The following is a 12,833-nucleotide window of genomic DNA, read 5'->3' on the forward strand; positions in this document are numbered from 1 at the left end:
ACCAAGTGTAGTTCTAGGAAGAGCAAATTGATATATTAAATAAGTAATTTGCATTCAAAAGATAAATCAGATGCCAAAGCAAGTTGCAATAGATTGCCAATGGATTTCTAGAAGATTTGAGAGCTAGAAGGTATCTTATTTAAAAATCATTTGATCCATTTTTTTTAGTCTGTAGATAGAAAAGCCATTCCCAGAATACAGAATGAACTTCCCCAGAGTCCCACAGCCAATTGGTAGAGTTAGAATCTGAATTTATGTCTCCTGCGTTGTAGTCAGGAATTGTTTGCCATGATGAGTCAGTACTGACCATAATGAGTCAATATGACTTTAGATTAAATGATGGCAAATCAAGCATGTTAAACAAATTTGTGTGTGTGCATCCTATGAATATATCTTTTTAAAACAATTATGATGGCCTTACCTAAAACATCTACATGAGCACAGCAGAAAATGCACAGGCTTTGGTGTCAGACAAATCTATAATGAATCCTGCTTCGGCACTTACTATTGGTTTGACTTTGTGAAAGGCATATGACCCCTCAGTCTCAGTTTTCTTACCTGTAAAATGAAAACAAAACAAGACAAAAAAACAAAAAAAAACCCTATTTCAAGGAATGACTTTGGGTTTGAATAAACAAAAATGATTATGTATGCAAATTATGCTAGTAAAATGTTTATAACACAATAAAAGTAGATATTCAAAACAATGTTAGCTATAGTTATCTAAAATTTAAAATATATTTCCAAAAACTGTGGTTCAAAGTTGAGCTCAGATGCACTGTTGGTGAAAGTGCTTTTTCTTCTAACTAGAATTGAAATAAACCTTTTTGCTTCCTTTTCTAAAAGTTGTTATATTTTAAGAATTAAACTTAAATGTTTATTTGTCTGTTAACCTACAAATGTGTGTCTATTACGTGTCAGGTTCTGTTCTAGGAGATGGGGTAATAGTGGTGAACAACAGCGTATCGTCCTCATAGCCTTAAATTTCAATAGAAAGACAGGCAACAAACTGTTAACAGATAAATAATTTCATATTTTGATACAGTGAAAGAAACAGGGTAAAAGGACAGAAAGTATGGGAGCACATGTTCTCTTAGGCAAGGTAGTCAAGGAAGCCCCTCTACAAAAGAGCTGACATTTGAGCAGAGACCTGAATGATTTGAAGGAAACAGTCATGTACTGATCTGTGAGAAGAGAATATACAGGCATAGGGAACAAGGCCAAGGGCCCTAAAGTAGAAATGAGCACAGCATGTATTAGCAGCAGAAAGGACAGGAAATCTAGCATAAGATGAAAAGTTAAGTTGACTACATAGCCCATAATGGTTATCTGATTTGCAGTGAGAAGCCACTGGAGGGTTCAAGAATTTAAATAATATGATTTGCTTTTGGGTTTTAAGCTTATTCTGGCTGTAGTATAGAGAAAGATGGGTAGAAATTAGGAAAGAACACAAATACAGAGATAAGGAAGCAGTCTATTGCAAACAGATCAGGAATGCTGGTAACTTGGAGTACTGTAATGTAGTCAGAATGGAAAGAAGTATGATATGCTTTGGAATTAAACAAAAGAAAGTAATTAGGAATGATTACTGTGCTGCTGGTTGTCAAAAATGATGAGACTGAGGTGGGAAAGACTGTGGGAGAAGTAAATTGTGATGGGAATAGAGAAGAATCAAGAAACCAGTAATTCTATTTTGGTAACATTAAGTTTGAGCCAATCTTTAGTTATCTAGTGGGAATGTCAGGCAAACATTTGAATATATGAATTTAGATCTCGGAAGAAGAGTTTGTGGATGGTATTACACATTTAGAAGTCCCCCAAATACAGGTAAAACTGCATGCAATCACCCAGGGACATACAAATAGAGAAGGGACACAATGACCAAGCCTTAGTAATACAACTTGAGCACAAGTGGAGAATTCAGCTAAGAAGACTGAGAAGGGTCTGCCAGTTACAAAGAGAATTACAAGTCATGAAACCAAGAAAAGAAAATGTTTCAAGAAAGAGAATGGTTGACATTGTTAAATAACATTGAGAGGTCAAGTAAGATTCAGACAGAGGCATAACTATTGGGTGTGACAAGAGATTGTAAGTGACATTAACAAGAGTCATTGTAGTGGAGTAATGGGGACCAAAGACTGTTCAAATAGCTTAAAGAGGGAATGAGAGATCCTATTTTGCACTTCACCCTTCCTCTTAACTTCAGGAACATGGATAATAACTGGAGCTGTAGCAGCCATCTTTGAATCATAATGGAAAGACCAAAAGAATCATAGTAAAAATCACTCCTGATGGCCTTGAGCTGCTATCTCTGGACTTCTTGTTATATTTTATATGTCCTATATTTAATGAAACCTTTCTTGCAGCATAAAAATATATACTGTACAACCAAACAACACATATGGCTCTTTATCCTAGTTTCTCAGCTTTCAGTTTGAATAAAAAATAGGCTGGGTGTGGTGGCTTATGCCCGTAATCCCAGCACTTTGGGAAGCCAAGGTGGGCAGATCTCTTGAGCTCAAGGAGTTCGAGACCAGCCTGGGCAACATTGTGAAATCCAGTCTCTACTAAAAAATACAAAATTAGCCAGGTGTCGTGGCACACACCTGTATTCCCAGCTACTCAGAAGGCTGAGAAGGGAGAATTGCTTGAGCCCAGGAAGTTGAGGCTAAAGTGAGCTGTGATTGCACCATTGGACTCCAGCCTGGGTTATCAGAGCGAGACTCTGTCTCTAAATAAATACATAAGTAAATAAAAACCAAAAAAGCTGCATCGTTGATTTGCACAAAAGTGAGTCAATTGCATTTATTGTAAACAGAACATGTTTCATCATCTTATTTTATATTTACATGTCCTAGTTATGCTGGAAATGACCATGTGGAGCTGAATGTATGTATGAAAGGAAAATCTCAAACATAGTAGAGTTCTCTAAATGCTTTTGTAAAAATTACATATATGTTGCCCTATACCCCCAACCATAGATAGATACTCAAATTCAAATCTTTCAATTTCAGTTTAGTGTCCTGAGAATTATCTCTACATGATTGTAGTCAGGGGGTATATAATATTTTGTAGTCTTTCACTTATTTCTTAAAACATTTCCAATTCTGGTGAAAAATAGAGACATGGAGGTGAAGAAATGGAGATCCTGAGTCTAGACAACTATTTAGAAATTTTGCCATAGTGCAGAAATGGGGCAACAGCTGGAGAAGGGATGAGGACAAGGTTAGAGTCTCTGAAGAATAGAAGCTGTTAAAACATTTGTCAATGAAAATATTGAAAAAGAAATTCCTCTTGAAGGAACAAAGATATTTCCCATCTGATATTCCTGTGGCATTAGTCTCAAAAGTAAAGTCTTAAATCATACAAAAATTATATTTCAAAATATAATTTTTAATTTGTAAGTAATGTGAATATATTTGTAATGTATGTAAATATATGTGAAATATTCTATTGAAGGAATTCTGACATTTTCACTGTAAAGCACTAGAAACTGTCAAAAAACAGAATGTCTTGACCATAGATTTTCCAATAAAACATTTAAATATAATAATGTAATTTAATTAATAATAGTTTGTGATAAATTTAGGCTCAACATATTCAAGTTATCTGCCATTGCTTTTAAAAAATTAATGAGAATATAAATTATGCTTTTACGTTTTCCTCAGTTTACTTTCTGATGCTAATCCAACAAGTGTAACATATGGTAATGTCTAATGTATACGATAGAAGTAAAAGAGCAAAAAATTAAGAGGTTTAGGCATCTATGATGTTAATTTATTGTTTTAATAAAATAATAATATTCCATATATCTATAATGCATGTTACTTTTCATGCTCATTAGTATATTTCCTTGTGGTATAAACAAAGCACAGTTATTTGATCAGAAAAGTAGTTCTTTAAATAGTTTGATGAAGTATATTAATATAATTTTTAAATAAAGTTGCTATTGAATTGCTGCTTTGGGGCAATGGTAATGTTAAAACTGGAAAAATGCTTTCATAATTATAAATAGTTAATCAGCACCTTTATATTATAAGAATTTGGAAATGCTCAATTCTTTTCTGCTTATAGTGAAGTAACTGCCTAATGAATTTGGAGATTTGCTCATTTTCAGTCTATATAAGTTTTAGCAACAATAATTATAGCATAGTGACTTTTTAAAAAATGTGAATTTTTCAGATATGAAGGATATATGCACACTCTAGGAAGAACTGTTTTTCCTCCTAGAGCCTCACTGAAATGGCGAATGGAATTTTAAAAAATAAGAGAGAAAAAGAGAGCAAGTGAGGACATACACCTATAATAGTACTGAAATGAAGGAAAAACTTCTACCACATTTTAAAAATATCAAGAATATTTTGCTGGGACCTTTCAAACCAGGTGAGTTCCCCTGCCACCTGAACCCCTCCCCTGAGGGTTTTTTTTAAAATCATTTTTATAATTGTGGTATAAAATAGACATAATATAAAAATTACCATCTTAACCATTTTAAGTATACAGTTCAGTGATATTAAATATTTATATTGTTGTGAAACCATCACCATCATTCATCTCTGTAACTCTATCTTATAAAACTAAAACTCTGTTCCCGTTTGTACCACACAAAATACCTCATTCTATCCTTTCCTTACCTCCTAGCAACCATTATTCTACTCCTTGTCTCTATGATTTTTTACTACTCTTACTACTTCTTACAAATGAAATCACAGTATCTGTCTTTTTGTGACTGGCTTATTTTACTTGGCAAAATGTTCTTAAGGTTCATTTATGTTGTAGCACATCTCAGATTTTCCTTCCTTTTTTTCTCCCACATCACCACAAACATTTATCATTTGTGTCACAAACATTCAAAATCCTCTCTTCTAACTTTTTAAGAATATACACTAAATTACTGTTAACCATATTCAACCTACAATGATATAAAAACATTAGGAACTTTAGTAAATATAATTATATATTATTATATAAATATATTACATTTAATTATATTTATATAATATTATAAATCACAGTGCCACAATAAACATGGGGTGCAGGTACATAGTTTATAAATTATAATGCTGCAATAAGCATGGGGGTGCAGGTATCTCTGCAATAAACATGGGGTATAGGTACATAATTTATAATTACATATTATAGTGCAATAAACATGGGGGTGCAGGTATCTCTTCAATATACTAACTTATTTTCCTTTAGATAAATACCCAGTAGTGTGATTGCTGGGTTATAAGTTAGTTCTACTTTTAGTTTTTTGAGAAACATCTATACTGTTTTCCATAATGGCTGCATGAATTTACATTACCACCAACAGTATACAAGATTTCTCTTTCCTCTGCATCCTTGCTACCATTTGCTATTTTTTGTCCTTTTGATTATGGCCATTCTAACTGGGATGAGAAATCTCATCATGGTTTGATTTGCAATTCCCTGATGATTAGTGATTTTGAGCATTTTTTCATATACTTATTGACTGCTTGTATGACTTTTGAGAAATTTCTACTCAGATCCTTTTTAAAATCGGACTATTTGGGGTTTTTTTGCTGTCGAGTTGTTTGAGTTCCAGGCATGCTCTACAGAGCACTTACTGGGTGAATACTTTGCAATTACTTTTTTTCCCCATTTTATAGGTTGTCTCTTTACTCTGTTGATTGTTTGCTTTGCTGTACAGAAGCTTTTTAGTTTGATATAGTCCCATTTGTCAATTTTTGGTTTTGGTACCTGTTTTAAGAGCACTTTGGGTTCTTCCAGTTTTCATGTCACTTGCCTAGATACATTTTATAGGCCATACACATCAAGAGGATAAAGGTTATGACCTGCAAGAATACCAGAGTATTCCCCTGTACTATCAGTGGGTGTTACACTTACAAGATGCTTAGTAGATATTTGTTAAATAATGGTAAAAATAAAAGCTAGAAAAACATACACCAATATGCAAACAGTGGTAATCTCTGGAAGGTAGGTCATGACTTTTATTTTCTTTATCTTTTCTTTATTTTTCTGCATTTTCCAAATAATCTATAATAAACATGCATTATTTCCATAATGAAAACAAAATAATTCAGTCAAAAATGTATTATTTCTTAAAGTGATCTGTCACTTAATTCCTTATTAAATAAATCATAGATATGGAACAATATAAAAAAAAATTGGCTGGGCATGGTGGCTCATGCCTATAATCCTAGCATTTTCAGAGGCAGAGGCGGGAGAATCACTTGACCCCAGGGGCTTGAGACCAGCCTGGACAACATAATGAGACCTAGTCTCTACAAAAAATAAAAATAATGTTTCACGGTTATTTATAGGAAACATTTATGCTAAATGAAGTTTACATATTTTATTTACAAATTATTATAGCATATTATCTTCAAAAATTATTTAGGTACACATTTTAGTACTATAAACCATAGTTCAATACAATTTTGTTTTTCTATTGTTGAAAAAGCCAATTATCAAGCCAAATTCAAGAAATACAGATTCCCAAAGTAAGGCAAATATTTCTGACAAAACTAAAATGCTTTATATTCCTAATTTCTAAGTGATGTGGATCAAATAGATAACTTTTTCCTATTCTATGCAAATATTTCACTGTACAACAAGATATAAGCAGTAGCAAATTATAGGGCTACAATTTCTGTGTGGGAAGAAAATTCTAGATTTTTTAAACTGAGAGGTTGTATATTAGCCAATTAACCATTAAGTCATTAAAGGAGTGTTATCAATGTATACTTAGAATAACAAATTTGTTTCTGAAAACTTACAGTAGAAAACTGTAATCTAGTAACATAGGAACCATTTCATTTGTATTTTATTGCATCTTAGGAGTTTTGTGAAAATCTTGGATAGTGAACAAGTGACTAAAGCAAAATCTTACCATCATTTTTTCCCCTATCAAACCTAACAGGGTCTTCTTTATACTAAAGTTTATGATGATGATAGGTTAAACTTGTCACAAGCATTTTTAATAAAATACTGCTTTTTTACTTTAATATATGGAAGACACATTTTCAAGAGGGAAAATGCTGATGTTATCTTGGTTATAAGCTTGCTGCTGAAATGATTTAGATAGTTTTCTACATGATATCAGAATAAGGCATTTCTTTTCAAGCAATGAATTATAGCTGATACTTCAAACTTATTCTATTTGTATTTCCTAGTCCAGGAAAATGATAAAACATAAATATTTATTCTATATAAACAGAACAGGCACAAGATGCAGATAAAAATGATCCATTATGGCGCAGTGAATAATTGCTATGTGTATCACTATAAGAACAGAAAAGGGCATCATGTATTTCTACCAGCTTTAAATTTGAAGATACCTAAGTTTACTGAGAAAATAAAAAATCTGTAATTTTATAAGTTGGGATAATATGTATTTGTGGTTCATAATTTTTCATTGATAATAAATTTAACATTGTTGTCTAGATTTTGGAGAAAGCTCAATAAAACTATTTGCTTTTACTGAGAAGCATATGCAAGCAGCAAAACTAACAACAACAAAAATCCCTAAGAAATTAAAAAAATCGCTATCTAAAAATAAGCAGTGAAGCTATTTGCTTATTTTTCTGATTTCTAGATATTCAAAATACGGCCATTTGAAATTTTCTAGGTAAATACTTCTCGTATTTTGATAATTTGAGGAAGACATGCTAGTATTTTTCTCTCACAAAAGCAGTATTTATTTTCAATTGTGACAGATAAGACAGTAAGAAAAGGGCAGTATCAAGTAGGAATAAAAAACATCTATATCAATAATAAAGTCATATAAGTACGAAAAACTTAAAAGCTGTTAGACACAAGTTTAGACTAGGTTTAAAAAGTGAAACCCCAAAATACCAATAATCAGGTAGAGATTTACATACTGTCACTGATGCAACATGAAACTATTAATAATTTCAAGGAATGAAATCTGTACATGAGATATAACTTCCCTGTGGGAAACAGCTACCAAATTATACTCTTGATGCAACTTAGGCTATTATATAACACAATGCCAGGAACATTTTTAAATAATTTATTTTATATCAAAACAATGAGAAAATATTTTTACTTTTTCTGCATATAACAAACAATAAACCCAACTAGCATAATCATCCTGTGAGATATATACACTTTTTGGGAATTGTGTAGGCACTGTAAGAGATTTAATCACAAAATGAGCACCAGATTCTGTACTATACAGGGGAAAGACCATTAGACTTGGAGATAGAAAGTCAAAGTCCTCATCTGGGCCTGCCCCTACTTATTACATATCTTCAGACAATTCATTTACAATCCTTCTGAACTCTGGATTTCTTAATTACAGAGATAACCCTGACAGAAACAAGATCTAAAAGAATTTGGCCAGTTGCTCTAAATTTAAATTATACAATCTCAACTATGCTAAATGAATGAGAAATACAAGTAAAACTTAAGGTGTAACTGGATTGGTATTTTCCGAAAACAACCTTGGAGAACCAATTCATTCCCTGATGAGGAAATGTAAACTCAGGAGGGTTAAGGAATTTTCCCAGAGTGGCACAGCTAAGCGGAGAAGTAGATATTCAAATCCAGGTCTGTCTTATGTTCCTCAGAACATATTTTACTTAATTTCAATTTTATGGAAACAGACATGAAAAAGGAAGTTACCTAAAACATAATAAATGTAACAAACAGGAAACAGTATTGGTTTTTGGACATTTACATGAAGAAACTGATCATATATCAAAGACGCTTCCCAGGAATTAAACATTTCTCAGTGTCAGTAAGTACTTGGGAACAATTTCAGATAATGCCAACATTTGCATTCTACTGCCATTCTACTGGCATAAAGCTCTTTATTTTATCATAAATAGTATAGAAATTTCAATCCTATTATTTGACCATGTTTAAAATCCTATTATTTCAACTTCTTTGCTTGAAATGGTAGTCTCTTTAAATATTTCTGTATAGTATATTCTTGCAGTTATGGATTATATTATTTGTTTGTATAAGAAAAACAAGAAATTTATAAATCCATAGCTCATTATTGCTGAACAATGAAAGATCTCATCACAAAAGCCTGAAAAAACCCTACACAAAATTAGCAGTATAGGTAAAATATTACTTTCTCCTATACTGTATATATTTGCTTCTATAACTGCATTCATATACCTAGAAAACTAGCAAACAACATATAGACCTACATATCAGCCATAATGTACTACAATGGCCAGTGCACACTAGTTTAAACAAAATGTAGATTTAGAGTTGTGAACAACATTTGTTTTAAAGGTGAAATTGAATAGGTAGAATAAAATAGGGTATATCGCACATAGTAAGGATAAAAGGTTTTATTTCCGTGTGGGGGTGTATGCATGTGTATATATGGTAGGGTTGTATAATGGGCTATGTAGGACTGTGTGAAAGGGTATGTGTAGAGTTGTTTGTAGAGATGTATGTACAGGTGTGTGCAGGGGTGTAAGGTTTATGTATAGAAAGATGTGTAGTCATGTATAGAAATGTGTATAGAGGTGTATGTAGGGATGTGTACAGAATAGTGTGTAGGAACGTGTAAGACGTTACAGGGTAACATGTATTTCTTACTGTGAGTTCTAGTCAAAGACCTCTGGAAGTTACTGCTCCAACCAACCAGCCTGTTAGGCTGGGTCATTCTCACTATTCTAACAAGAATCTCAAAGTCAGTATCATTATTATACGGACTTGCTGGTCACAATGATGCATTAGTATATTATTAGGAATAGTACACTAAGTCATACCCTATGGAAAATTTTACTCAATTTTCATCAATTCTATAAACATTTACTTTTTACTTTTTGTACCTTAGAGAGTACCAAAAGTTATCCGTCTTATATTTTCTAGTTTTTGTAATTTATTTTTCACATACTTCAGAAACCAAGGTAAATGACTGACACACAATACACACTTGACTTCCCTTTTAAACCTCCAATACTTTAAGGTTAGTGTGAAATAGATACATTCTTCATTTAAATATAATACAACTTGGTAAAATCCTTTAAATTTGATTTCAAAGCAAAGGCTGATGATATCTGTTTGTCTTTAATTCCTTACAATATAAAATTCATCAAAGTTTGAAAATTAGTTAACTGCATTAGGCTAACTTGATTATGTTCCTGCACAGGTCGATATGTAAAGTTATTCAAATTGAGAACAGAACTTGTAAAATTAATCTTCTTATATAATGCAAATGACACTAAGTCATGTATCAAACACTCCCCAAACAGCAGAAGAAACAGGTGAGAATATATTAAAATAAATACAGTGATTCTGGATGGTGAAAGATAGATGAATGCCTAATTTTTAGAAACAACAACCAAAATTATTTAAACATTTTCTCGCAATATGTTTTTCAATAAATCTGTAAATTTTAAAACAAATTATAAATAATTCACTTCTATGATAGTGGCAAATTTTGTGTTAAATTACTCAAAATTGCTTTCTACTGTCAATTTCAGTGAAACTAGAAGAACATAACAAAATGTTTCATATGTATATAAATATTGTGAATATGAAAACAACAATAATACCATTTGCAGACCTCCTTGCTCCCTTAGATTTTTATAATATCTCCACGGCCTTAGCTTGTATTAGATACTTTAAAACTCATTCAGGGGAAAAAAGAAAGTATCTGTTTTAGAAACATCATCTTCCCCAAGCTACCAACATAGGAAAAAAATGTAACAACCATCTGTTGGTATTCAGATAGGTTACTTGAGTTCCAAGTAACACAACGAAGCAAACGACAGTGAAGCAAATGACACTGAAGTTGAGTACAGAATAACAGAAGTCTTCAAATTGTAAAAACAAGGAAAATACAATTAAAAATACATTATTCCCACTCCTCATGTTAAGACTTTGGCTACTTACCTCTCACGATCTCTTTTCTCTTTAAAGAACTTGCACAAATGATGTGCAAGTGAGATAAATATTAGAAATTAAAATATTTGTTAAGTATATGATTTATATGTTATTATTTTATTCTGCCAAATATTTCCTTGTTTAGCTTAATTATCACAATTGATGCTGTTAACATAAGTGAATCTACTGTTTACTTCTTAATTTAGTAGTATGCTCATTGTGTGCAGGGCACAAAAATGGCTTTGCTTAAAAATAATTTTTAATGTTTACTATGTAATAATAAGGGATAAAGTGGGTAAAAGTTGATTATGCCAGTGTTTCTCAACTGTTTTTTTTTTTTTTTTTCATTATAACCTTCTAAGGACTCTCTTTAGAAATATTTTTCCGGCCAGGCGTGGTGGCTCACGCCTGTAACCCCAGCTCTTTGGGAGGCCGAGGCGGACGGATCACGAGGTCAGGGGATTGAGACCATCCTGGCTAACGCGGTGAAACCCTGCCTCTACTAAAAAATACACAAAACTAGCCAGGCGTGGTGGCGAGCGCCTGTAGTCTCAGCTACTCGGGAGGCTGAGGCAGGAGAATGGTGTGAATCCGGGAGGCAGAGCCTGCAGTGAGCCAAGATCGTGCCACTGCACTCCAGGCTGGGTGACAGAGCAAAGACTCCGTCTCAAAAAAACAACAAAAAAAAGAAGTATTTTTCCGTTTCCTCATGAAATTTTAATGCCACAGATATACTGCTGGTCTGTTTATGTTTATACGCATAGCTGTACTTTATACAAGGAAAGAGCTAGGTATAAAGGTTACCTTTTTATTTAATATAAGATTAAGAATGACTCAACAGGGCTGGGCACAGTGGCTCACGCCTGTAATCCCAACACTTTGGGAGGCCAAGGTGGGGAGATCACCTGAGGTCAGGAGTTCGAGACCAGCCTGGACAACATGGCAAAAACCTGTCTCTACTAAAAATACAAAAATTAGCCAGGTGTGGTGGCAGGTGCCTGTAATCCCACCTACTCGGGAGGCAGAGGCAGGAGAATCGCTTGAACCTGGGTACAGGGAGCCGAGATTGCGCCATTGCACTCTAGCCTGGGCAACAAGAGCAAAACTCCGTCTCAAAAAAAAAAGAATTTTTAAGTTAAAATGTAAAAGTGATTAATGTTTAACTTTAGAACTATATTAATAATAAAGTTAAATCAAGTTTTAAAAAAATCATTCAAAACTATTAAAACTGTAGTTCCAGCTAAAGTAAATGAAAAAAATTAAATAAATGTCTTAAAAATCATTCTTGGTGAACTTTAACTTTTTAAACTTTTGGTTGGTGAGAAGTAACTCTTAATTAGGGAAATGTGTAGAGTTGTCAGACACAAAAGCACTGAAGATCAAGCATAAGAAGTATCCACATGGCAGCCAATTGGCAGGCACTGGCCACTTCTTCTAAAGTAAGTTTAAGATCAAGCAATTGATCAAAAGTCCTCCCCTCACAGCCATTTGTCGTGTTTTCTGGCATTAATTTTGTATATATTTTCTGTATTTTCCATGAACTCAATGTCAGTAATGCTTGTGTGATACCCAAGAAAACCTGAGAGATTAAATATTAAGAATAAAATTTTCTTGGGAAGGGTTTAGCTGCGGAGTCACAAACCACTTTAATTTTGCATTTTTGCCCCCATAAGAGCCAATGTTTGTCCCCACTGAAAATGCATAGCATATGTCTTATATATTAAGGTCCTAACAAAATGTTAGTAGTGGTTATTTCTTGAATTTTTTTATCTTTACATATTAATTGTTCTCCAAGTTTTCTATAATAAGCATGTGCTAGTTCATAATTTTTTTAAAGCAATTAAAATAATTATGACCATGTTGACCACAGACATCATAATTAGACCACAAATGTTTGGTCTTCATGTCTAACTAAATATCTAGACAAGTCTTTTTGAAACTACAGAATTTCTTGGTCTCATATATCTAACCTT

General features: G+C 32.9%; 1 protein-coding gene across 5 annotated transcripts in view; it reads right to left on the minus strand.

Annotated features, from left to right (window-relative positions):
* Positions 1-12,833, minus strand: part of PHF14 (PHD finger protein 14) — a 204,772-nt gene that overhangs the window by 21,396 nt on the left and 170,543 nt on the right. For 2 of the 5 annotated variants that reach the window (XM_063637062.1, XM_063637061.1), the window contains one exon: positions 506-558. The exons of the other annotated variants lie outside the window; for them this stretch is intronic. In XM_063637062.1, the coding sequence (XP_063493132.1) occupies positions 506-558 (53 nt within the window). The remainder of the gene's footprint in view (positions 1-505; positions 559-12,833) is intronic. 5 annotated transcript variants of the gene reach the window in all.

Source organism: Symphalangus syndactylus, chromosome 3, assembly GCF_028878055.3.
Source record: "Symphalangus syndactylus isolate Jambi chromosome 3, NHGRI_mSymSyn1-v2.1_pri, whole genome shotgun sequence".
NCBI classification, from domain to species: Eukaryota; Metazoa; Chordata; class Mammalia; order Primates; family Hylobatidae; genus Symphalangus; species Symphalangus syndactylus.